Source organism: Candoia aspera, chromosome 1, assembly GCF_035149785.1.
Source record: "Candoia aspera isolate rCanAsp1 chromosome 1, rCanAsp1.hap2, whole genome shotgun sequence".
NCBI lineage: Eukaryota > Metazoa > Chordata > Lepidosauria > Squamata > Boidae > Candoia > Candoia aspera.
Window position 1 is genome coordinate 46,310,175 of NC_086153.1, and position 24,051 is coordinate 46,334,225.

The following is a 24,051-nucleotide window of genomic DNA, read 5'->3' on the forward strand; positions in this document are numbered from 1 at the left end:
CAGCATTATGGAATTCTAAAAAGAGATGGATCTTTGCATAATTATCCAAAATAGAATAATTTGAGCCTGGTAATTTGCATTTCAAACAAGAACTCTGGATTGATTTGTCCTATGATCCATTTGTTTGTTTTCTTGACTATCCATGGTATTCTCAGGAGTCTTCTCCAACAACAAAGTTCAAAAGCACCAATATTCTTTCTATCCTGCTTTTTCAAAGTCCAAGTTTTGCTTCCACAGAATGTTACAAGAAAAATGATTGGCTGCACAATTCTGATCTTTGTAGGTATCAACACATCACAGCATCTAAATATCTTTTCCAAGGCCTTCATTGCTCTCTACCAAGTGCTAGTCTACGGCATATTTCTTGACAGCTAGTTCCTTTACTATTGATGGTTGATCAAAAAAAGGCAAAAACTATCTACCACTTTTCACTGTCAATTCTGAGGCTTGTTGCTGTATCTGTTCTCCTTATTTTTGTCTTCCTCTATATTTAATCTTGGTCCTGTTTCTTCACTGTGTTCCTTGACTTTCATAACTACTCATTTGCATTTGCATTTATCAGAATAGTCGCATCAGCATAATGCAGTTTATTGATGTTATTTCCTCCAGGTTTAAAACCATGCACAACTTCTTCCATCAGTATGGATTAGATGGGATTTTTCAAGCAAATGCTGTAAATAATCCAAGCCTGGCTTGTTGGGAAACCACTCACACACACACACACACACACACACACACACACATGCATGGAGTCTCTCACACACACACACAAGTTCAATGATGGGAGCATCTGACAATTAAATAGGACTCAGACATACTGTACCTTGCTCAACATCATAATTTGATCTTTCCTGTTACTATCTTCCCACTGATAACTGGCTGTGTAATATATTTTGAAGCCCTGAGTGAATCTGAATCTATAGGCAATTTTATACTCTTTATTTGTAGAAATATATGCTTTATCCATTCAGAGAATAAAACCATAAAAGAGCTTTGAAATGTTTAATGGTAGACTCTTGCCTCTGAACATACAGACCCTCTTCACCTCACTATTTTTGACCATTATGAAACCTTACAAATTTAGCTTCTCCTTTAATGCCTCATAGTTACCTACTGGTGTAATCAAGTCTGGTGGCCAACCTGGGGGCTGAAGGCCCAGAGAGTCCTAGTGTGGCCTTCAGTTTTTAAACCAAATCAACCCAATCATGGTCTGCTGTCATAAATCCATAGAAGAACCTAGTCATTTATCTAAGTCACCATGATGTGTGGGAGCAGGTCAGCATGTGAAAGTGAGTTGTGGGTGAGCATGGCAGACAGCCTCAAGGTGTACTTACCCTGATGACTACGTGTGTGTGTGTGTGTGTGTGCGTGCGTGCGCGGGCTTTCGAGTCAGTGTTGACTTCTGGTGACTGCCTGGACTAGTCCCTGCAGTTTTCTCAGCAAGTTTTAAAACCTATTTTAAACAGGAAAAATATGCAAATATTAGGGGAAAGTGCATATCAGAAAGAGTGCTTAAAATATCCTGCTTGTAAGAAAGTTCAGATTAAGCAAAAACATGTAACAAATTTTCTCCATTCAAACATGCACAAAATAACATACAAACTATGTGCATTTTTTAAGACTTCATAAATAGACATGGAAATGACAGGAATGAATTGAGGACACATTTGTCCATATTTAGAAGAGAGATTATGCGCCCCCATCCCTCCAGCCATAGGCATCTGCAGGTGGATCCAAGGGAGAAATGATATCACAGATGTGACTATGTCAATTGCACAATGGTTTCTTGACACAGTGGTGCAAATTATATAACTGCGTAATTTGCATTATGATGTCATGACCCATGTGATGTCATTCTGAACATTAGAGAAGCACCATGGGTTCTAATGGCATTACTGCTGCTCCTTATTCAGAGTTGACTCTGCCTACTACATGTCCAAATTCTACTCAGATGGTTGATTCTCATTGTTATTAACTCACCTGAGGTGCTTGTGCTCTGCTCTTGTGCCAACTATAGCAATATAAAATGCTGTGCTTGCTGGAGAAATCCATCCTTATGGGCAGTTAGATTTGGATTTGTTTGCATCACACACACACACACAAGAGATACTGGTCAATCTCCTATTGTTGGGGCAAAGTCCACTGGTAGGCATATAATATTGATGAGTTTATCTTCGGTTGCCATTTTGTTGCTTTTGTTCTGATTATACCTCTATTTTTTATTGTTATATTGACATTTTAAACTGCCCGGAGTCACCTTTGCAAGATGGGTGAACATACAAATACAATTAAATAAATAAATCACTCCAAAAGCAATGAATGTGCAAGGTAGCCCTTTTTTTAAAACCCAACTCTTATTTGTATAAAATGCAAAACAAAGATCCTCACCTAATATTTTCTGCGTGTGACAGAATATGAGCAATTTTAAGAAAGTATAAAAGACAAGGACTATATATTTCTTAAGCCAAATTAAAAGTGTTAAGCCCATGATACATTTCGATGTTCACATTCTCAAACCACTTTTTCTATAAACAAAATATAGAAACACAGGCTTCTCAGCCTAATGCTCTCCACTGGGATCTGTGCTTGGACCTTGTTGTTATCTGTTGGCTATTTCCAGCATGTAACAGAAGCTGTTTCATCTCTCTACTTTCATTGTTCCCACTCATCTCTCACATTAACTCTGCCAGGAAAACCCTTGAGGGGCAACATCCCAAGACACCCCCACAGGTCTATTACAGGACTAAGCATGTGCTGAACCCAGATCTTCCTATCAAACTTATCTTGGTCTTTGGTAGCCCAACTGATCTCCAACCGGCTCTTTACCATTGCTTTCTTGACCATTCATACTTACGTAATGATTTGGAAGCAGTTGGGTTATTTATTGACATTTTGTCAATTGCTAGATTCTCATCATATTTTTAAGCAAAATTAAAAATGACTTTTAATATAATTGTTTTCAACTTTTCAGTTACGTAGTTTTTCTGAGGATCTTTTTTCATTGGCCTAAGCTGTAATACAGGGACGCGGTGGTGCTGCGGGTTAAACCGCTGAGCTGTTGATCGGAAGGTCGGCGGTTCGAAACCGCGCAGCGGGGTGAGCTCCCGTTGTTAATCCCAGCTCCTGCCCACCTAGCAGTTCGAAAACATGCAAATGTGAGTAGATCAATAGGTACCGCTTCGGCGGGAAGGTAACGGCGTTCCGAGTCGTCATGCTGGCCACATGACCCGGAAGTGTCTATGACAACGCCGGCTCCAAGGCTTAGAAACGGAGATGAGCACCGCCCCCTAGAGTCGGACTCGACTGGACTTTACGTCAAGGGAAACCTAAGCTGTAATACAAGATTGGCCACCCAGGTACTAGTACTATAAGCCTTCCCTTCCAGATCTCGGGTATTTTATCTTTCCCCCAGTCCTCTCCCATCAGAGACAAGAGGCAAATACTGTTCCTTTCTGCATCAGTCCCATAGGCACAGTGGCTTGTGTGCTACATAGTAGGTCCTCAGATTCAGGTTGACTCAATGTCACAACCAGAAGGCCAAATTATTAAAGCACAGATCTGTCTCTTAGTCCTTTAAAGTGCTGTTTTGACAGTCATTTTTCAGAGTAATGCACAATTCAACAAGAATTGCACTTCTTTGACAAATGATATTACCATATATTATCCCCAGGGTATAATTTTAATTCTTAATTCATTCAGCTTTAAACAGTCTATGAAAATTATGTAGGGTGCTTACCTTCATCCTACCAGGTGGTAAGTCACAGCAAGTGTACTTCTTTGAAAGCAAAGGAACCTTATCAGTTGATGCTGAAGTAGCAAATGCTATCAATGGTAGTGCTTACTGGACATACTTAGCCTAACCAATTGGACCTAACCAATTTTCTCAGTTCACTTAATATGCTAAGCCACACACACACACACACACAAAACTGGCCCTAATCCTTGGCCTGCTTTAAATCATTTGCTTAAGTGAGCATGGAATCATATCCATTGTTTCCTTCTGCTGCAATGGGAAACAGCTGTACATGAAGATTAAATTGTGCTACATATAATTTGCCAAGAAGACTGAAAGGCATTACCATCAAAAGCAAAATTGGGATACTTAGAAGAAGCAGGATCTTTTCTGTGAAAGCACCACAAGCTAATACAATAACCTTTGAAGGAAGGCTCAATACAATGAAATCAAATTGGCTAAATTCTTTCCATTCTGCCCACCATAACAGAGAAATTGGGGGGGGGGGAGTGGATTTATGGATATAATGCTCCCAATGCTCAAGACTGCAGAGGTGCTGGTGGGAACTCTAGCACCTCCACAAAAGCAATATATTTATTCACAAGATTTGCACCCTAAAGAGTACAAAGTAATATTGCATTAGTATTAATGAAAGGTACTTCTGGACATCAAAACATAATATAATCCATTATGCCCCAAAGCAGGCATATTTTCACAATCTTTTTGAGATGAACTATTTTGGCTAAGAAAAGCAGCCTGCAGTAAAAAAGAAATAATTTATATTTACAGATAGACCAAAATGGGAGTTATTGAATTAACAATTTAGACAAAGCCATGTAGCTGAAGCTGTTTTGAACACACATTAATGTTACCACTATTTATTCAACAACCTGTTCACATCTCAATCCCTGCTCAACTCTCTCTCTCTCTCTTAAAAGAGTATGTAATACTTATTCCCATTGCTTAGGGTTATTTGTTTGGAAGCTAAACATGCACATAGCTCAACCTTGTTGTTTTTTTAATCCATTCAATCGTGTCTGATTCTCAGAGACTGCCTGGACAAGTCCCTGCAGTTTTCTTGGCAAGGTTTTTCAGAAGTGGTTTGCCATTGCCTCCTTCCTAGGGCTGAGAAGAGTGACTGGCCCAAGATCACCCAGCTGGCTTTGTACCTAAAGGCGAAATTAGAACTCATGGTCTCTCGGTTTCTAGCCTGATGCCTTAACCACTACACCAAATTGACTCTCTACTGTAGTTTAGGAAAGCCTTAACTTTGTGGCTTTGTCAGCAGGGCCTTGGGCAGAGTCTTTTGTGACCCCACATTGATCCTGATCCTATATATTTTAATCCCTTGGTATTTATGGTGCTTTTCTTTCCCAATGTGGCGTATAATTTTTGTTATTAGATTATATGTTGCCTTTTGCTTTGTTTTAATGTTTTTAATGTATGGTATTTCACCCAGAGTTGCTTCCACAATTGATGTAGCTTATAAATGAATTAATAAATCTTCCTAGTCCATTATTAGTTATTTATCTAATTTATTTGGGCAAGAAAATGTTATCTGCCACCAAGCCTAATAAGAATGAAAGATGGTGCTCAATTTAGCAAACTTCAGCAAGCCATCAAATAGTGTCATCATGCCAGGGCAAATAAAGTAAAAATACAGGTTTGAGATTAGATCTTGGCTGGATCCAGATGTAGTTATATTTAGGATATATCCCACATGACATAATCAAGAACTTCAACAATCAGGAGGCAGGCACTGCATTGGATGGAGAAGGGGATGGGAAGGCAGCAAAGGTATGTCTGAGTGAAGTAAGAGATCAATCAATGAGTGATTACTGCAAAGTGGAAAAAAGATTAGCTACCTAAAAAAAGGCTGCAGTTGCATGATGCTATCGTCATCAGGCATGAATGGCCAATGTGTGGGCCAGCCAGGCCAGATGCCATGGCTGCCTGCTGAACATCTGCACAAAGAATTTCAACTTTTCAGGTCAGAGACTCAAAGATCTTGACAGAAATAAGCTGAAGACACTTAGCAGGTTACTAGGGGCACATTTGAAAGAATTGTCCCTAAGACATCCATGCAGCACCCTGGTGTCCCTTTCAGTTAGTTTCCCAGTTTCAGGTAGAAGCATGTATGAACATTATTTTCATTTCCCCCCTTTAAAGATTTTTTTTAATTAGAACAGCTTTTTTACAGTGCTCATCAGGGCCCAAAGATGTCTCAAAGGTGGTGAATCATTGTAGTCAGGCCTAATGCTCACTTTTCTGATTGAGCTGTGTGCTACCAAGAAAGAAGGAAAAAGAGATCAACAGGGATCAGCCTCACTGGACATCAGCCCCCACCCAGTACTGAACTCACTGTGCTGGATACTGAGGCCAAGTTTGCAAATTACATAAGAGAGCTTGTAAGTCGTGAGGTCCCCCCCTCCCAATGCCTTACACTCCAGGGTTCTTGCAGTACGTTATAAATGCTGAAGCATTTCTAAAAACAAGGCAATTGGCCAAGATTGTACTAGCATCCATCCTGAGGAGGGAATGATTAGATCCAAACTAAATTACTCAGCTCACACCTGCTGTTCCCTTGAAGTGCAAGAGAAAAAAAGCCAAAAGGAACAGAGTGTGATTTTATGGTCCTTAGCTCATTTGATTAGCATGATTGAAGCCTGTGTCAGTTCCCCCTCTAGTCATATTATGTTCTAACTTCCTTTTGTAAAAGTATTATACAATATGGCTAAGAGAAGCAGCTTCCAGATTTATTTTTCAAAGACATTTTTCTCCCCTGCCCCATGACTTTCCAATAAACCATATTTTTAATTCAACTATCTTATTATTATGCCCCAGAGTCTATTGGCATTGGTTCTAGCAGTGCTACAGAACCTGAACAGGAAGCTTCTGGGCAGAAGAAACTGGGAATAGCAGAATCTGCTCAAAAATTAATTCAAAAAAATAAATTCACTGTTTTCATCACACATGAATGCACAAACATGAATGCAGGATTTGGACAGCTGTCCTTCCAACCTCTTCCCATAGAAAACTCTCCCTAGGACTTCTCTCATACCCTTTAAATGACTGAAATCTGTGTTTTCTCCAACCTGCAATTTTCTACATCTTTCCGAGAGATATTTCCTTCAAAGCTCTGGAGTGGATTATGGTACCTAGAGTCATTTTTATAGTCCACACTAGCCATATACAGCCATATACAGAATTCAAACAACCAATTAGCCTAGGTTGCGGTTCAGCATGTCATGGAAAATCTAACCACAGTTAGCATGTCCTATGAACTAGACTATCCCATTAAACCATATAATGATTTATTTATTTCAACATATTTATTCATTCACTGCAGCTTCTATGCCAGCCAATTCCCAAGGTCTCTGAGCAACTACATCCACAATTAACATTTATTTATTTATTTGATTGATTGATTGATTGATTGATTGATTGATTTCTATAGCCGCCCATCTCAGCAAGTGACTCTGGGTGGCTTAACATTGAATAAAAGCACGATTAGCCAGAAAAGAAACACTTATAAAAATACATGAACATAACTGCATCACCAAAAAACGCTAATCTTCCACATCCCCAAACACTCTCCTGAACGGCCATGGCTCTTCAGCCCTTGAGATGTACTGTATGTTATGTGACTACAGCAACTATGTTTTGTTCTCCCAGGGTTAAGCTTTTTGTTGAAACTCCCATAAGGATGCAGCCAGTGGGAAGAGTTAGACATTTTACTTTCCCCTCTGCTAGATGCCTTAAGAGCACAAAGATATTCCTGGCTCGGCCTAAGGACATCTAGCAGTGATCTAGCCATGTTACGTTCTCATTCAGCATGTTCTAAAACTTCTGACATATCAATGGGAGAGATGCAATAAGCTCTGTTTATTAAGGTTTGATGCTCCCCAGGTGACCATTAGGGTCTATGTTCGTTCTCTTCCTTGTGAAACACAAAATTTCCAAGGCAAGAAAGAGAGAATGAAAATACAATGGGTTGACTTGACACATTTGGAATACGAATCACCTTTACTTTAAATCTGAAATCCAGATCCAGTTGTTGGCTGAGATGAAATTTTGTGACACCTATGTTCCAATAACATAGTTTTAGTCCTGCAACTAGTTTTAGGATATGCAACATCATCATAGGCTTGCGGACATGACCTTTCTAGCACTGTGCCTGTGTGTTTGGTGCAAGGAACCAGGAATACAAATAATTTTAATATTTATCTGGTAGAGGCTTGGGAACTATTTGAGTGATGTAAATGTAGATTGGAAAAGATGGTACATTTAAAAAAAACATCTTTGCCTGTTAGTTGTCTTCACTGAGACCTATTAAGGGTGTCCTGGATTTTTTCTCTTCATGTAGTAAACTTCTAAATAACAGAGGAACGGAATATCTATACAGCCTTTGTGCTCTATGAAGCCACCCAAGCTGAACCGGTGATGTTTCCAGAGCATATTTCAATATTTCGTATTCTAGCAGGCTTTTGAAAGCTACTGATTTGATACTAAACCAAGATTTTATTTTATTGTTCTTTCCATATGTCCTGAATGTTTAATGTGACTTCTTTTTGTAGTTTTGTAGTTACCATTTAAGAGCAACTCACCTTATCCTTATGAACACAAAATACTGTGACAGGAATTTTTAGAAGCAGAATGATGAAATAGAAAGAGTATTGAAAGGCAATAAAATTATAGAATTTATGTGCCTAACACAGCAGTGCACTGAAGTACCTAATTTTTTTGCTTAAATAACTATCTAAACAAGGTTCTTAGAACCAAAAGATACGTACCTTTAAACATGTTGATAAATTATTCAAACTGTGTTCAAAAAGTATATACTGTATAATGTTGATAAATTATTCAAACTGTGTTCAAAAAGTATATACTGTATAATATATTGTCAGAATTGTAAGAAGAACAAATATTACAGTGTGATGGAAAAGACTATGTAATATTACTTTATCAGATGTGGTGGGAGGATTTGTGCAGAAAGTTAATATTTCGGTTAGAAAACTATATATGAACATCTGTAGTTACAGTATATATCATTACACCAATTGCAAAAAAATGTATAAATTGCTTGGCACATGTTGGAGATATAAATAATTTTATTTTAGATATACTGGGTGAAATTGAAAATAGAGAAGAAAAAATATATTCTATTAATATTAATTACAATTTAGGATATCAATATTACAAACATTAAAATTATTTGGCTTTTTTATTCAAAGTGAAGTATAACATTGAAAAGAAAAGAGAAAAAACCCACTGTGACTCTCATCAAAGTATTTGTTATATAATACTTTGGTTTTGGTCATTGTTAACTACTTAATATTAAAATCTCCATTCTATTGTTACTTGAGATATATATATATATACACACACACATGTATGTATGTATGTATGTATGTATAATGAAAGGAAAAAATAGATGAATGGAGCAAATTTAACAAGAATTAAAATACCAAAAAGTATAAGAAGAAAAAGGCACTTCAGATTTATGTTGGAAATGTGAACAACAAGAAGGGTCATTTTATCATGTTTGGTGGATATGTAACAAAGCTATAAATTTTTGGATTTAAATACATACACTGATTCAGGGAATTTTAAATATTAATATACAATTGAGACCAGAAGTCTTCCTCTTGGGACTGATGGACAAACAGTTTGAAAAAAGTCATGGAACTTGGTTTTTATATATGATAACTGCAGCAAGATTATTGTATGCACAAAGATGGGAAGATTTGTCAATGCCTACAATGGAGAAATGGTTGGTGAAGATGATAGAACTTGCTGAGATGGCCAAATTGACTTGTTTGATCAGAGAAAAGACAGTATCTACATTTATTGCTGACTGGAAAACCCTTATGGACTTTTTAAATAAAACAGAAAAAAATGAACTTACGATTTATGGTTTTGATGATTAGATAGGATAGATTATAGAAAGAAGAGAGTCATGATGTAACTTTAGAGAAAGAGATAAATTTATAATTGTACTTATAACTGCCATAAAGAAGATCGGAAGCCACTTCTTTGTATCTTTTTTCTTTCTTTTCTATTTTTCTTTTTCTTTCTTTCTTGCACTTTTAGCTCTTTGATTTCTTTTTCTTTTTTCTTCCTTACCCTATATTAGTTTTCTTTCTTACCCTTAAAAGTTTTTAAAGTTTTAAAAAGTCCTTAAAACTTATGTATAAACTAAGTAGGTACCTTTTCTTCCGTGTTCTCCTTGTCATTTATCACATTCTAGCAAAATAGATGGTGTTTTCTTGCTCCACAAACATTCCCATGTTCATTCAGTTATGTGTGACTTTTAAGCTGCCTATACTTCTTACAATTTCAAATTCTTTATTTCAAAATACTTAAAGAAAACCATTGAGCCTAACAGTTAGTAAATAAATCACACATGAATCATCAACTATACTGCTAGTTCATCTCACCTACCAGCTCCCTAGAGCAGTGCTTTTTCAAAGTACCGTTGTGAACTGAACTTCTTGACATTCAACTGAAGTTCCAGTAAATTAATGGTTGTAATATAGGAAGGCAAAATAGCATTAATGTAAGCATATATGTGAATGGAGAACAGCGGATATAAATCCAGAAAACTGGTCTCTTTTCATTGTTTTGGTTGATGGTTTAAAAAAATATGGAAGCAAAATTCACAGACTCACCTCATCAACATTCTCAAATGCATTGATCACATCATATGGCAAACAGGAGAGAAGATCAATTACAAACCATGTCTTCAAGTAATTCATGCGGATCAGCTTTGGATCAGAGATCACCTCTCCAGCAGGCCCAACAAATGTGGTATGGAAATTAAGCACAATGTCTACCAGAAAAATGACATCTACGATGCTGTCCACTACCAGCCAGGCCACATTGTTCTGTTTGGTTTTAAATGAGACGTTGTAAGGGACTAAAATTGCAGTGTAGAAGGTTAAAATCAGAATCACCCAGTCCCAAGTAGTCTTGAAAACACAATAATGTAAAATGATATGTGGTGGAGTCTTTGGTGCTTCTTGCTTGTATTGCGGGAGGATTTCAGAGCCCAACTGCAAGACCTGTAGAAATGGGGTGAAAATAAATGAATAAAGAGGAAAATCATTTTCCAGTTGAAACCTAGAACCTAAAACTTTTTCATTTCCTGTATTGTTAACTTACGTGGACCATCTTTCCTAAAAAATTACTTTACCTATAGATTGCCTGTTATCTTGTCAGCGCTGCTATTTTTCTGCCAGTGAAATGTGCTATTCAAGTATCTTTAGGAGGATTGGGGCATATGGGAAACTGCTTATATATTATTACCTACTTACATTTCTATGCCATTCAGTCAAGCAACTCCAGGCAGCTTACAGGGGGGAGGAGATCAAAGAGAGGAATGCAGGAACATATGTCAAAACTAATATCTAACCTTGATTTCAGTAGAACTGTAACATATTTACAGTTAATTTTTTGGAAAAAAATGAATTCAGGTTAAACAGTTTATTAAAACCTAAGCAGATCTGCCATTATATCTCTTTAAATTTATGTCTTTTTTCAGTTCTGAAGAGAAGAAAATCATATAAACCTAAATGAGATTTAGCGTTCAAGAGCATGAACAAAATTGTAACAATGTAGAGCTTAAGGCTACAATCTTAACTGAGAAACTCCTCAAAAAAGGTGCCTACAAATTATTATTATTATTATTATTATTATTATTATTATTATTATTATTATTATTAAATGGAATCCAGTCATTGACAAATACTGTAAGAATTTTTAGCACAGATATAGCAGTGGAATTTGGTCTAGAGAAATGAGCTACAGTAGCAAAAAAATCAGGGTAAAATCACAAACAGTAATGGAATTGAAATGCTGAATGGCCAAACCATCAGGAGCATCAAGATGAAGCCTACAAATTTCTGGGCATTTTCAGTTGGATAACATCAAGCATGGACAAGTTAAAAATCTGAACAGTAAAGAATACATCCAAAGAGTGAAAAAACTGTTAAAGACAAAATTGAATGGTGGAAACACCATCAAAGCCATCAGTACCTGGGCCATACTTGTTATATGATACACTGCTGGAATTATTAACTGGACACAAGCTGAACTGGACAGTTTGGACCAAAAAACAAGAAAACTCATGACTGTTCACTATGCATTACATCCACATAGTGATATTGATAGATTATACCTGCCCCACAGAAATGGAGGCAGAGGTTTACTTCAGGTCAAACAAACTGTCGAAGAAGAAAAACATGCATTGGCTGATTATGTAAAAGACAGTCAAGAACAAGCACTGATGCAAGTTAAAAATTGGTACTCATTGAATATACAGGAAACAGAATGTGAATATTGAAATAATGTAATAAAAACATGAACAGGATGCTGGCAAGGAAAAGCATTACATGGTCAACTTCTACAAAAGATTGAGGGAAAGTAGATAAAGATAAAACTTGGCAATGGCTTTCAACTGGAACATTAAGAAAAAGAAACTGAAGGCTTGATATTGGCTGCTCAAGAGCAAGCTATTCAAACTAATGCAATCAAGGCCAGAAGTGAACAATCATCAAATGAGTCAAAGTGCAGACTGTGCGAAGAAGCAGAAGAAACAGTAGATCATAGACTCAGCTCGTGCAAGAAGATCACACAAACTGATTATAAGCAATGACAGAACAGTCAGCAAAATGATTCACTGGAACATCTGTAAAGATTATTGTCTGCCAGTAATGAAAACTTGGTGGGAACATATAGTTGAAAAAGTAGTAGAAATCGAAAAGGTTAAAATATTGTGAGATTTCCGAATACAAACTGATAAAGCCTTGGTGCGTAACACACCAGATTTAACTGTGGTTGAAAAGAAGGCAGTATGGATAATTGATGTGGCAATACCAGTGCATAGTAGCATAGAAGACAAAGAACTGGAGAAGATCACAAAGTAAGATTGTTTTTAAATTTGATTAAGGGGCTCATTTACATTGTGATCTAAATGTATTTTAACATTTAATTGGAACTAGTAAATTCAAATTTAAAATTCTTTTAAATCAGATGGCTCATACTTTAAGGCTAAGGCTAATGTGTATATGTTTATAGAATTGTATCTTGTACTGGTCAGTGACTGTAATAAAATTGAACATATGAACATATGATCACAAAGTATCCAGATCTGAAAATCGAAGTTGAAAGATTATGGCATAAACCAGCCATGGTGGTCCCAGCAGTTATCAGCACACTGGGTGCCAATCCAAAAAACCTTGGACAGCACGTAGAAAATCTGAGCAGACAAAAATTTCCATCTGTCAGTTACAAAAGGCCACACTGCTTGCATCCTCACATATATTACACTGATACATTATGATATCCTAGGTTCTTGGGAGGAACTTGATGCAAATGAAGGCCGACACCAGCTAAAGAACTGGCAGCTGTGATTTCACGTAGTAGTAGTAGTAGTAGTAGTAGTAGTAGTAGTAGTAGAAGACCCTTCAAAAGGACAGAGCTAAATTCTTCTACACCACCTCCCCTGCCAGAATCACTCTCCCTCCCACTGTCAAGGACAGGCCAGGCAAGTCAAGAGGGAATTACTCCTCCCCTCCCACCCACCAGGTGGACTCAGCAGTTTGACTTACTGCTAAGTCTGGTGGAAAAGAGCCAGATGGAGCTAGGATGTTCCCCACCCCCCTTGTTCATGGCAACAGCAACTGGAGAATCCACTGAGGCAGGAATCGCCATTTCTTTTTCATCCAGGGTCTCACTGTCTATTTTTAGCGGCACTAGCTCAGGAGGATGGGGTTTGTGTGGAAATTGCACACTGACATACAAGGTCTGGTGCATGGATATTGGCCACCGTCTCCCAGCACTGAGGGTAGCCCTTCCAGGAGATCAGATATTCTAAGCATCCCATTTCTGCATCTAGAACCCAGAACAATACCAACAATACCACGGAAGAACTCTGCATAGGAACTATACTTAAAAAATTAAGGACATTTTGAATTTTAACTTAAATCAATTTGTATATTGGATATGTATTTCTGGCTTTTTGTGTATTGTTATATGTTAATTCTGAAAGAGTCATATCATTAAACAATAGCAATTAAAACTGTCTAAAATACTTTACACATGAGTGGAGTGGGTATAGCACTGCAAGCAGGGTCCCTTCTTGTCCCTGTGAATGTTGGCAGCCATCCTCTGAAGGCTACACTGAATTTCATAAATCTGTTATAAATATACAATAAATAATGTATTTTCCAATTCTATGAGTTGCCGTTATTCTTATTCTAGCATTCTTTTTACAGCTGAACTATAAAGCAAATCAAGTCACTTGTGGCTGTATTTCATTTTCCCAGAAATATGAGTACATGAACTTTCAGAGAATCCCAGTAGGAGTGGATTTTAATAAGATCTATAAACCTGAGAAAGACAGCTTTGCATCTGAATGTTTCCATTAAGGAGTATTGCCAAATGATGCCCAATTCAGCACCATTAGAAATAGGACACTATTTGAAAACGATTCAGAAATCCTTTAGACCTCACACAAGTACAGCACTTTTCTGCTATTCATTAAAAAAAAAATGGTTCAGGCGTCGGCACAATCCTGAAAATAGATGCTGCTGCTTTAAGGAGTTGAATCATAATCTGACTGTTAAAATAGCCATGACTGGCTTAGAAGCCTGAAAAAAGATAGACTGCCTTGGCGACTAGCAGAGCAAGCTGTATTCACATCCATGTGAGTTCTGAAGCACTTCTTCCAAGTCATTTCCAAAGTATGTTGATAGGGCCTCAGCAGGTGGTAGATAACTTGTCTGGACTTGGAAACTAAACAGAATTGTTCCTAGTTAGTGCTTGGATGGAAGACCACCAGAAAATATAACTACTCTACTATAAACTCTGTTAGCCTAAAGACAGGATAGATGTGTCCATAAAATCATCGGGAATCAAGCTCGGTTCAAGGGAACTATCATTTTAAAAAAATTGCAGATCGGTTTGCAGCTTTAAAAAAATCGAATAGCATGTATAGATCATTCTTTACTCTGAATACTGTGTCCAGTTTGAGTGCTACCTTTTAACAAGGAGGAAAGAAACAGAGATACGTTCAGGGGAAGGCAAAGAAAATGATCACCAAAAAAGAAAGTTGGTCCTACGAACAAAGATGGTAGGAGTTAGATATATTTGGCCTGGAGTAAAGGAAGTTGGAGCTCAATTCAGGCTTATGGAAACAATGGGAATGGGTTACTTAAGAAGTGTGTGTGGTAACACAAGAAGAGAAAGGGCAACGAATGATTAGATATTAAATACAAATACAAATGTGAGCGACCAGATGGAAAGAAGTAGTCGAGGTAGTTAGATTGCATAGGGAGTATGAACGAGGATCAAGTTAAAAAACAAATATATGAAGGAAGAGTGAATGGCGTCAAGGGCAAGGGAAGCTGTGGATGGATGAAGTTGATGAGATTCTCGAAAAAGGAAAAGTGGGAAATGTGAAGAACAGAGGCAAGAAATGAATCAGTTTATGGATGTGGTAAAATCAAAGCTGATTTGCAAGGATAGAAAAGTATGGCGAAACATACTGAATGACATTATAAACTAGATTATAACATTATAGTAATTATAAACTAAATGCATTTATTTTTTTTATTTATATATCAAATTTATTCACCGCTTATCTCACTCAGAGAGCAACTCTGGGCAGTTTACATAAAATAGGAATAAAATATTAGTTAAAATGCAATAAAACAATAAAACAGTACCATAAAAACAATCTTAATAAATATTTATATTTATATGTATTATAAATATTATATAAATAATATTATTTATAGCATTATAAATATTATATGTTCCTTTCCCTTACCTTATGCCTTTAAATTTTTTTGCTTACTGTATCTTATTTCATTTCTGTATTTTGCACAAATTTCTTAACCAAAATAGGGAAGGTATGATGGGTATGTATTATTATTACTGCTATTACTATTATTAAACAATATTACTTTTGATATCCTCTTCCCTATTGTTTTTTTTGGGGGGGCAACATCTGCTGATTCCTGATGAACTGTATTAGAATTTGGCTTAGTGATGTTGAAATAATGAGCACAATATTTAACTGGCAATTAATATGTGCAGAAACATAATCTTGACCTTTATTATTTATAATTAACTCACCAGCTGTCCTGGCTTAAATTCATATGAAGCCTTGTCAAATGCACCACCAGCTAGTACATAGTTGTCAAACAAAAAGCAAAAGGCCTCTTCAAGTGAGGTGTCAGATATGCAAACAATTTACAACAGATCCTAAGACTTAATTGCATTCAGATTGAACTGAGTAAATAAGTCCAGTTCAAAAACCCACACATATGCCCAAGGGAATTCTATGTTCATTGAAAGGTAAAGGAAATTGGTAGATCACCAATTTCAGGCAAAGAAATACTGCAACTATGATAATGTTTCTCCAGCTAAGTAGGCTACTTTTTTGTCAGTAGTTTTTTCCTAGCAGCATCATGAAAAGCACAGTTGAAGCATCATGGGGAAGGGGAGGCAATGTTTCAACAGTAACAACATCCCAAAAAATCTGTTGGTAATCATAAAAGTAAAGGTAAAGGTTTCCCTTGACGTAAAGTCCAGTCGAATCCGACTCTAGGGGGCGGTGCTCATCTCCGTTTCTAAGCCTTGGAGCCGGCGTTGTCCCTAGGGACACTTCCGGGTCATGTGGCCAGCATGACGACTCGGAACGCCGTTACCTTCCCGCCGAAGCGGTACCAATTCATCTACTCACATTTGCATGTTTTCGAACTGCTTGGTGAGCAGGAGCTGGGACGAGCAACGGGAGCTCACCCCGCCGCGCGGTTTCGAACCGCCGACCTTCCGATCGGCAGCTCAGCGGTTTAACCCGCAGCGCCACCGCGCCCCTTATCATAAGTTGCTCACTAATAACACCCACATTTTGCCAAAGCAGGAAGGCACCAGTTAACGGATGCCAAAGGTGGAATGCCAAGTTGACATCATGGAAGGCAGTCTATACGTTCTTCCACGTAAAATGGCAGGAACATATTTCTATTAAGAGCCCAAAGTATATCTCATAACATAGTTTATGCTATAACACAATCCACCCTCAGTTCATTAGCTTAGGCAGAGTGAATCCAAAGTGACATGAATTAAAGCTGCTAAGGGAATAACCAGGGACAAAGAGAAAAGAATCACAACTTCAATTCCAACAGTATTGTAATTCCAGTGATCAGGAGCTCTAGGTACAGAACCACTCAGCTGCAGCAGGATCTAGGATTCTCCAGAGAGGCAAATAGTGACTTTGCAGGCAATGTATTTGCAACTTGCTGCCATGATGGTAGAAAGAAGTATGTAGAAAAAGTTAGTTGTGGAAGATTGTACATAAAAAAGCTTTCTTGGGGGGAATCAGTACAGTCTGACTAATAATTTGATAAGAAAAAGAGAGGCAATGGAATATCACTACAACCTCATAAATTCAGTATTCTGGCCTAAAAGGGAATTGTACCTACACATGAAATTATATGTATGTATATATGTATGTATATGTATATATTTCAAATTCAGTCACCACCCATCTCTCTCAGAAATTCTGACTCAGCTGTATTCTCTATCAGCCAGGCCAAAGGTTAACATGTCAGTTCAGTGGCAGAAAGGGCAGCACGTATGGCAGAACCAAATGTAAATCCACGTATTTCACAGTAGGCTTCTCTGACTTCTATAGTGCAAATAGCATGTGGCCCACACGGTCTATTCCTTTAACTTACACTCCTATAGAATGCATTGAGTAATACACCAATATGTTTGAACTATAACAGCATCCAATTTGTATCTGGATTGTTTTTATTCATGAAATGAATTTAAGCAATTCTTTTATTGCAGAGTTTTAAAACATCAGTTTAAAGAATGAGTGGGCATCAAATGCTGGAACCTCGTCTTACCCAGCCTAAAATCTACAGCCATCCATTTATGATAAGGGACTTCTCCCAACTCCCCTCTTCAGCTCCAGAATTAGTATAGAGGAAGAGGACAATCAGCCCAGTCTGCAGCTGGAGAGAGAAAAAAACTGCTTTCTTAGTTACAGAGGGCTTAGTGTCACTCAGAGAGCCTCAGAATTCAGGTCTGTCTTCCAGACCGGCCTCCACCCTCTCTGCAGCTCCAAGGTAAAGAGTAAAAATGTTCATCTTGCCATACCAGGCAGGTCGTGGTTGGATCAGTGTTAGGGGATTGTGGACCCTCTAAGTCCCCTTGATTTGAAATCATCTAACTCTCAGCTGATTCCCTGACAACAGATAACATTTCTGAGGGCAGTCAGGCTATTTGTCCCAAAAGAGTGGATGCTCTTTAGATTATCATAACATTCAAATAGAATGGAAACATGACCCAGACTTTACCTCTGCTAGACGGGAATGCTTGTGAACGTTCTCTCCTTTCTGCACACTGGGAGCAAGCTGCTGCAGGACTCCCCGGCTGCTTGTTAGTGCACGTGTCAAACGAGCAAACTTTCCCCAGCCTAAAGAAAATGCACAACAGTTACTACCACTTCAGCTGCACAGAATTTTATTTAACAAAGCCTTTCACCTAAAACAATGCAGTGAATTTACACTGGACTAAGAGAAGTACTAACAAGGGCAGAGTTCAGTGGCCAAATTGCTTATCATTCATTCCTCTGGTCAGCAGTAGGCAACTCTGGATGGGCGGTATGCATATTTTGAATGCAGAGATCTGGTCATAGGCATTCTCATGATGCTTCCTTTTGCATAATTAAAGTGAATCATTCATTACTTGAATGAAGAAAAATTATAAACTTTTATTTCAATTTGTCATCCTTACTGTGAAGATAATTCAGTTCGACAGTTACCCTGTGAGCTGCTTGCCATGAGGAACAACCTGCAAGTTTCTAACTTACCACATATCTGAACATACATACATACATACATACATACATATATATATGAATGTACAGTGTTTTCAAACTAGTTGCATATCTGCAGACACAAAGTAAATAAGCAAGCAACACTCATTATAATGAAATTGTGCTGACTGAGGCACTACAGCATGAACGTTGCAGCATTTTACATGTAGTAACTGTTGGTGCTGACCATGGTACTGAATTGCACCCAATGCTTTTTGAGGCACTGGAACGAATACAGTACCTTCTTGACTCTCTCCCGTAGTGTTTAAAAATTGTTCCTGCACTGCTCTTTTTGCTCTGTTATATTAGTTCTATTTTCTTGTGATTTTTTTTTGTTTTAGGCATTGTTAGTTGTTACACACTGTTGTGTGTAAACTGTTTTCCTATATTGTATATTTTATTTTGCAAGCCAGCTAACTTGAATGATTTTTTTAAAGGGGGGATTATGAGATTTTAAGATAATTAAAAAGTGGAGAGAAACAAGTGTATTTTAATACTAATCTTTCATATTTGCAAAATACGCTCACATACATACACACACACCAGGGGGGAGGGGGCTTCCTCTTTGATTTTTAAGAGGGCCTTTTTGCTTCATTTGCTAGAACTGCAAATATAAGACAATATTCAAAGTAAGAGCTTCCCTCCTGCAGCATAGTATCTTTGTGCTTTACCTACTAAGTCCTTGAAAAGCATTGCTTGGTTTAGATAAGAGATACTGCAGAACAACAAAAATAGACATTGTTATCATGGATGTAAAACAGCAGGAATGAATAGAGGAAATTCGACGGGGAGGCCAGAATCAGTAACATTTATAATGGAACCAGGATTGAGGATATCCCACGGCACCCTAGAGTGCAGAATTCTTGTTTATATCCTCTTAATCTTATTATAACACATCAGTACCGAAGCCTAAGGAGAGAGAGAGCTGTCTCTCTTCCATAGAATAGACAGGGACTGATTATTCTCATTAGTTAGGCAAGATAGACAAAAAAGCAGTGGACTTCTGCTGTGACATGAAAAGCCAATGTCAAGAAAACACGTCATCTGGAAATTTATTTTAAGGAATAGACATGATATTAAAAGCAAACAAAAAATTCAAGAAGAGGGATGACATTAAAATGTGATTTGGTCCATAAGCTCATGTTACAGAGCATACCCAGGTTCCAAAGAACTATGGAACTTAATTCTTCTATGCATTTAAGGGCACTGTACAGCCTGATCCTGGCCATATTTATTCTGAAGTAAATCCTGCCAAGGTTTCATAGGACTTGTCCTTATGTAAGTGTACAAGGTAATGTATTTTTCTTAATTAAAAAAGGCTTTCCCATCCATGTCACACAGAAATTGCTTTTGAATCCGAAGAGCTTCAAGATCAGATTATAACATGCCTTAGGGTAGGGCTCAGGGTAGTTTATGGATAAAAGATTGCCTGAAATTCCATGGAGCAAACATGAATCCATTGTGTGAACCTCAGCTACACTTGGATTCCAGAATGTAGCATATCATTTTGTGAAATTAAAAATGACTTTCCATCCATAATGCTGGGAAACAGCTGTTTTCAGTAATTCCTTGATAAAATCTAATCAATAGGGAAGGATCTTGGCTCATCTGGAGGAGCATGTTCCTTGTTCTCCATCCTCCTCATCCCTCCAAGAAATTCTGGACACTATTGAGCTTGATAAACCATTTATTTATTTATTTGTCATATTTCTATCCTGCCACAATCCAAAAGATTCTTGGTGGATTACAAAGAATAAATAATACAATTAAAATAGTTATGGTATAATCTAAAAACCCAACAGTCATAAATAAGACAATAAACAACCTTAAACAAAAATACCTTAAGTTTCCTAATTCTTATTCTGCATTGTCACTAAGGCCTGCATATTTACCCTAAGTGTCTCATTAGAACTGATCATATTTAGTGGTTGATTTAAGTAGGCTTAACACTGAAGAGCCATTCATGAATTGTCATTCAATGCAGATTGAACATAGTCTTTTGGGCAAAAATAATTAGTTCAGCTCTGACCATAGGAATTCACCTTATATACAGTCAACCATTCATCCATATACTGTAACTTAGTATTTGCTAAGTTCAGCCACTTGGCCTTCAGCTCAATATTACTGCCAGCACTCAGCAATCTGAGTTCACCACTCGTGCTTAAGGAAGTGGTACTACAGATGGCAATAAACAAGTCAAGTCAAACAAACCTGAAATGCTCTTCCTAGAACATCCTCAAGGCATTTATAGAGAAGATTGTAGCATGTTTTCATCTAGTATGGAGCAGACAGCTGAATCTGAAGTGGGATGTTGAACCAGGTATTGATAACACGGTGCCCGTGGTTATCTTGGCACATATGATAATCCCCAAATCACTATTTTTTTAAATAATGCATGCCAAAATTTTACAAGTTCTTGCCAAATCTTCTCAGCTTTCAGTGTTCTTGCTGGAAATCTCTCAATATTTTCTTATTTATCATGGTCTTTTTTTGGGGGGGATAAAAATATAAAAGCCCATTGTTCAATCTACGAGTTGATTATACACGTTAGGCAGCTTTTTAAAGCCAACCAATTCAATGTTGTACATAACAACAACAAAAACTATAAATAGAAACATATGATTTATTTAAATGTTAGACTTTTATTGTGTCTGCAATGGATAATGCCTCAGAATGAACAAGCAGGTTTTTTAGGGGGAAGGCAATCTAATTTCATCCCTCCTTTCCTCATGTCATCTCTAAATAATAGGCTCCTATCCTTTTCTGTCAAATATCACGTCTCACTTTCGTGATCTACATATGCAACAAAAAAATAGCTGCTACTTTGACAGATCTAAGGCATACCCAACTATAATATTTTTATGGAAGTTATAGATTTATACTAACTGCCAATAATAATTCCATTTAAGTCTCACAGAAAGTCCTAACCCTACTCAACTCCTGATTGCCTAAGCCTTACTGCTAGGGCACACCCAATCTATAGCCTTAGGGCCATATATGATTCACAAAAATGTTGCAGAAGAAAACAAGATTAAATATATAGAGGTGGTCCTATTTTAGCAGAGTGTAATTTGACCTCATCTGGATCACTCTTTGCTGGGAGGTGTGAGGAGGGCATAGTTTTTAGAAACTGTTTTTTGGGGAAATGACCAGAAGAGAAGTGTTGCATTTGCAAAATGAAAGGAGTTGAGAGAGGTGGCAGATCTTACTGCAAGAAAAAAGGCAACCACTAATTTGGAGTCAGGTTTAGAATTGTTCTATTTTATGTGGCCATGGGATGACAATACACATTCTTCTTTTTTGCTTTCTCTTGATATTTTATTGTGCTAGGATTTTAAGGACACTTCTTATCTGTGCCTACAACAGCACATTTTACAAACTAGCACTCTTCTGTGTATCAACACACAGGGATTTAACCCTTATTGTGATGGTTTACAGTAAAAAAAAAAATGTGCCTGAGTGTTCATTTGTGAGAGCTGCCTTCTCACCACACATTTAATGTGGTGCTTAAGATGTACAGTTCTTGTTGCATCAAATGAGAGAACATGCTTTTCTGTGCTTTTAATGGGAAACCAAACAGAATAGAGGAGGAGAATTACCTATTTTAATTAAAATGAATTGGTGGCAGTGCTTAAGACTTCTAACCCACGTTCAACCATCCAGCCCTAAGTACTGAGATGGAAGAGATCCAAGCGGTTGGGAGAAGTACACCATTATTCATATCATATTTACTGTATTGAATTTAACTTTAATTCTATTTAAATTGGTTTAGTTGATTTAAAGTATTTAAATAAACCAAATGTAATCACAGAATATACTTTGCCTGATTCCACCTACTTTTGGCCATGCAGTCTCTGGCTTGCCATTCACAAGCTTGCCACCGATTTTCCAGAGAAAAAAGGCAACCCCCAGCCCTTCTCAGATGAACCCTACATCCAATTCTGCTTCTGCATTGCATAAGATACATAACAGGCTATTCAAATAACCCAATAAGTTATATTCGAACCATAAGTAAATCTAGAACAGAAGTGCATCCATTCTGCAAAAGCATTTTTGGAGGAAAGGGGGCATCTTCATTTTGATTCACTTGTTCAGTGACTTATATTCCACATACAAGAACACTTTTCTAGACTACTCATTCATGGTAATACATTTAATAATCAGGCAAACAAAATACAGATTAAAAATCAGTCATAAAAACTGAAGCCACAATGGTCAAGTAATATGAAAAATTTGAACAAAAATAAAACTTGTATTTAAAATAGCTGATAATTTCTTTTAAAAACTATAATGCATTAAACACTGTGAGAATTCTATTACTGGGATGTCATCACCAGAAATATTCAACCTCTCTTTAGTACCTTCTGCATTTGAGATTACATTGCATACATTGCATATGTAGCAAATGATCTAGTGATCTCAATTGATTTCATAATAGATCCTCCTTACAAAAAACTGCAGGCCAAAATTCATGTTATATGGGGCTTCAATGACTGGATAGCCTAACAAACAGAAAAACAGTGACAAGGGAAATGCATTAGACTGGGGTATGATCTGTGGTAGGAAAGACCAGGAAATGTAATTCTATGGTTTCAATAAACAATATCAAAGTCCAGGAGGTACAGATGTAACTTGAAAAGGATCATGCAATGTTGTCTTGGATGACAACTTTTGAACTTGGCTGCAGTTCCTTGATCTGCAAGCAATATCATCAGAAAGTTTTCATGGTTTTGCCATAAATTCCATCAACTGTTAACATCTAAAGAAAAAAAAAACAACTGTTGGAGGCCTGGTTGGTATGGAGTTGGCAGAAAAGTTGGCAACCTTGTTATCATGATATGGAGCACATGCCAGAAGCACTGATGTTCTATGTATTTCAAAAAACGTTTAACCTTCATAGTCAGTTTGCACTAGCTTCACTCAGTTTCTTAACAGATCTTCTAAAACCAAAACATCCATGAAAGAAAATTATTCCACTTTTGAAATGCAAAACAAATTATCTTTAATATGCAATTGAGAAAGCAAATAGCAAACCTTTGCATGAGTCATCCTCAATAGGCTGTTTGAAAGCTGTGATGTCACTGAAAGTGCAAAGAAACAAAACAACTTTGTCCTGTTCATTTCGAATTGGAGCAATTTTCACAAAGAACCAAACAGGAGTCCCTGGAAGGAAAACACCATAGAAATACTGGTCAATGAAATAAAAACTGTACAGCATCCTACTGTAACATTGTTTTTGCAAACAGAAGAAACAACAGTAAGGTAGTTACTGTATATAACAGCAAAAACAGTTTAGTACACTATGTCAAGAGATCTAGAATGCTTTAATTTATTCACCAACTTTCTGGAAATCTATCTTTAATTTCTGAGGAAGTGGTGTACTGGTATTTTCTTCTGAGCATGACTAGTGTATAGTGGCCCCTGT

The 24,051-nt window shown here is 37.2% G+C and overlaps 1 protein-coding gene across 1 annotated transcript in view; it reads right to left on the reverse strand.

The window, feature by feature from the left end:
• Nucleotides 1–24,051, reverse strand: part of KCNH1 (potassium voltage-gated channel subfamily H member 1) — a 239,199-nt gene that overhangs the window by 185,919 nt on the left and 29,229 nt on the right. The window contains exons 4-6 of the mRNA XM_063290081.1: nt 23,661–23,789; nt 18,106–18,224; nt 10,405–10,797 (exon numbers count right to left, since the gene is read on the reverse strand). Of these exons, the coding sequence (XP_063146151.1) occupies nt 10,405–10,797; nt 18,106–18,224; nt 23,661–23,789 (641 nt within the window). The remainder of the gene's footprint in view (nt 1–10,404; nt 10,798–18,105; nt 18,225–23,660; nt 23,790–24,051) is intronic.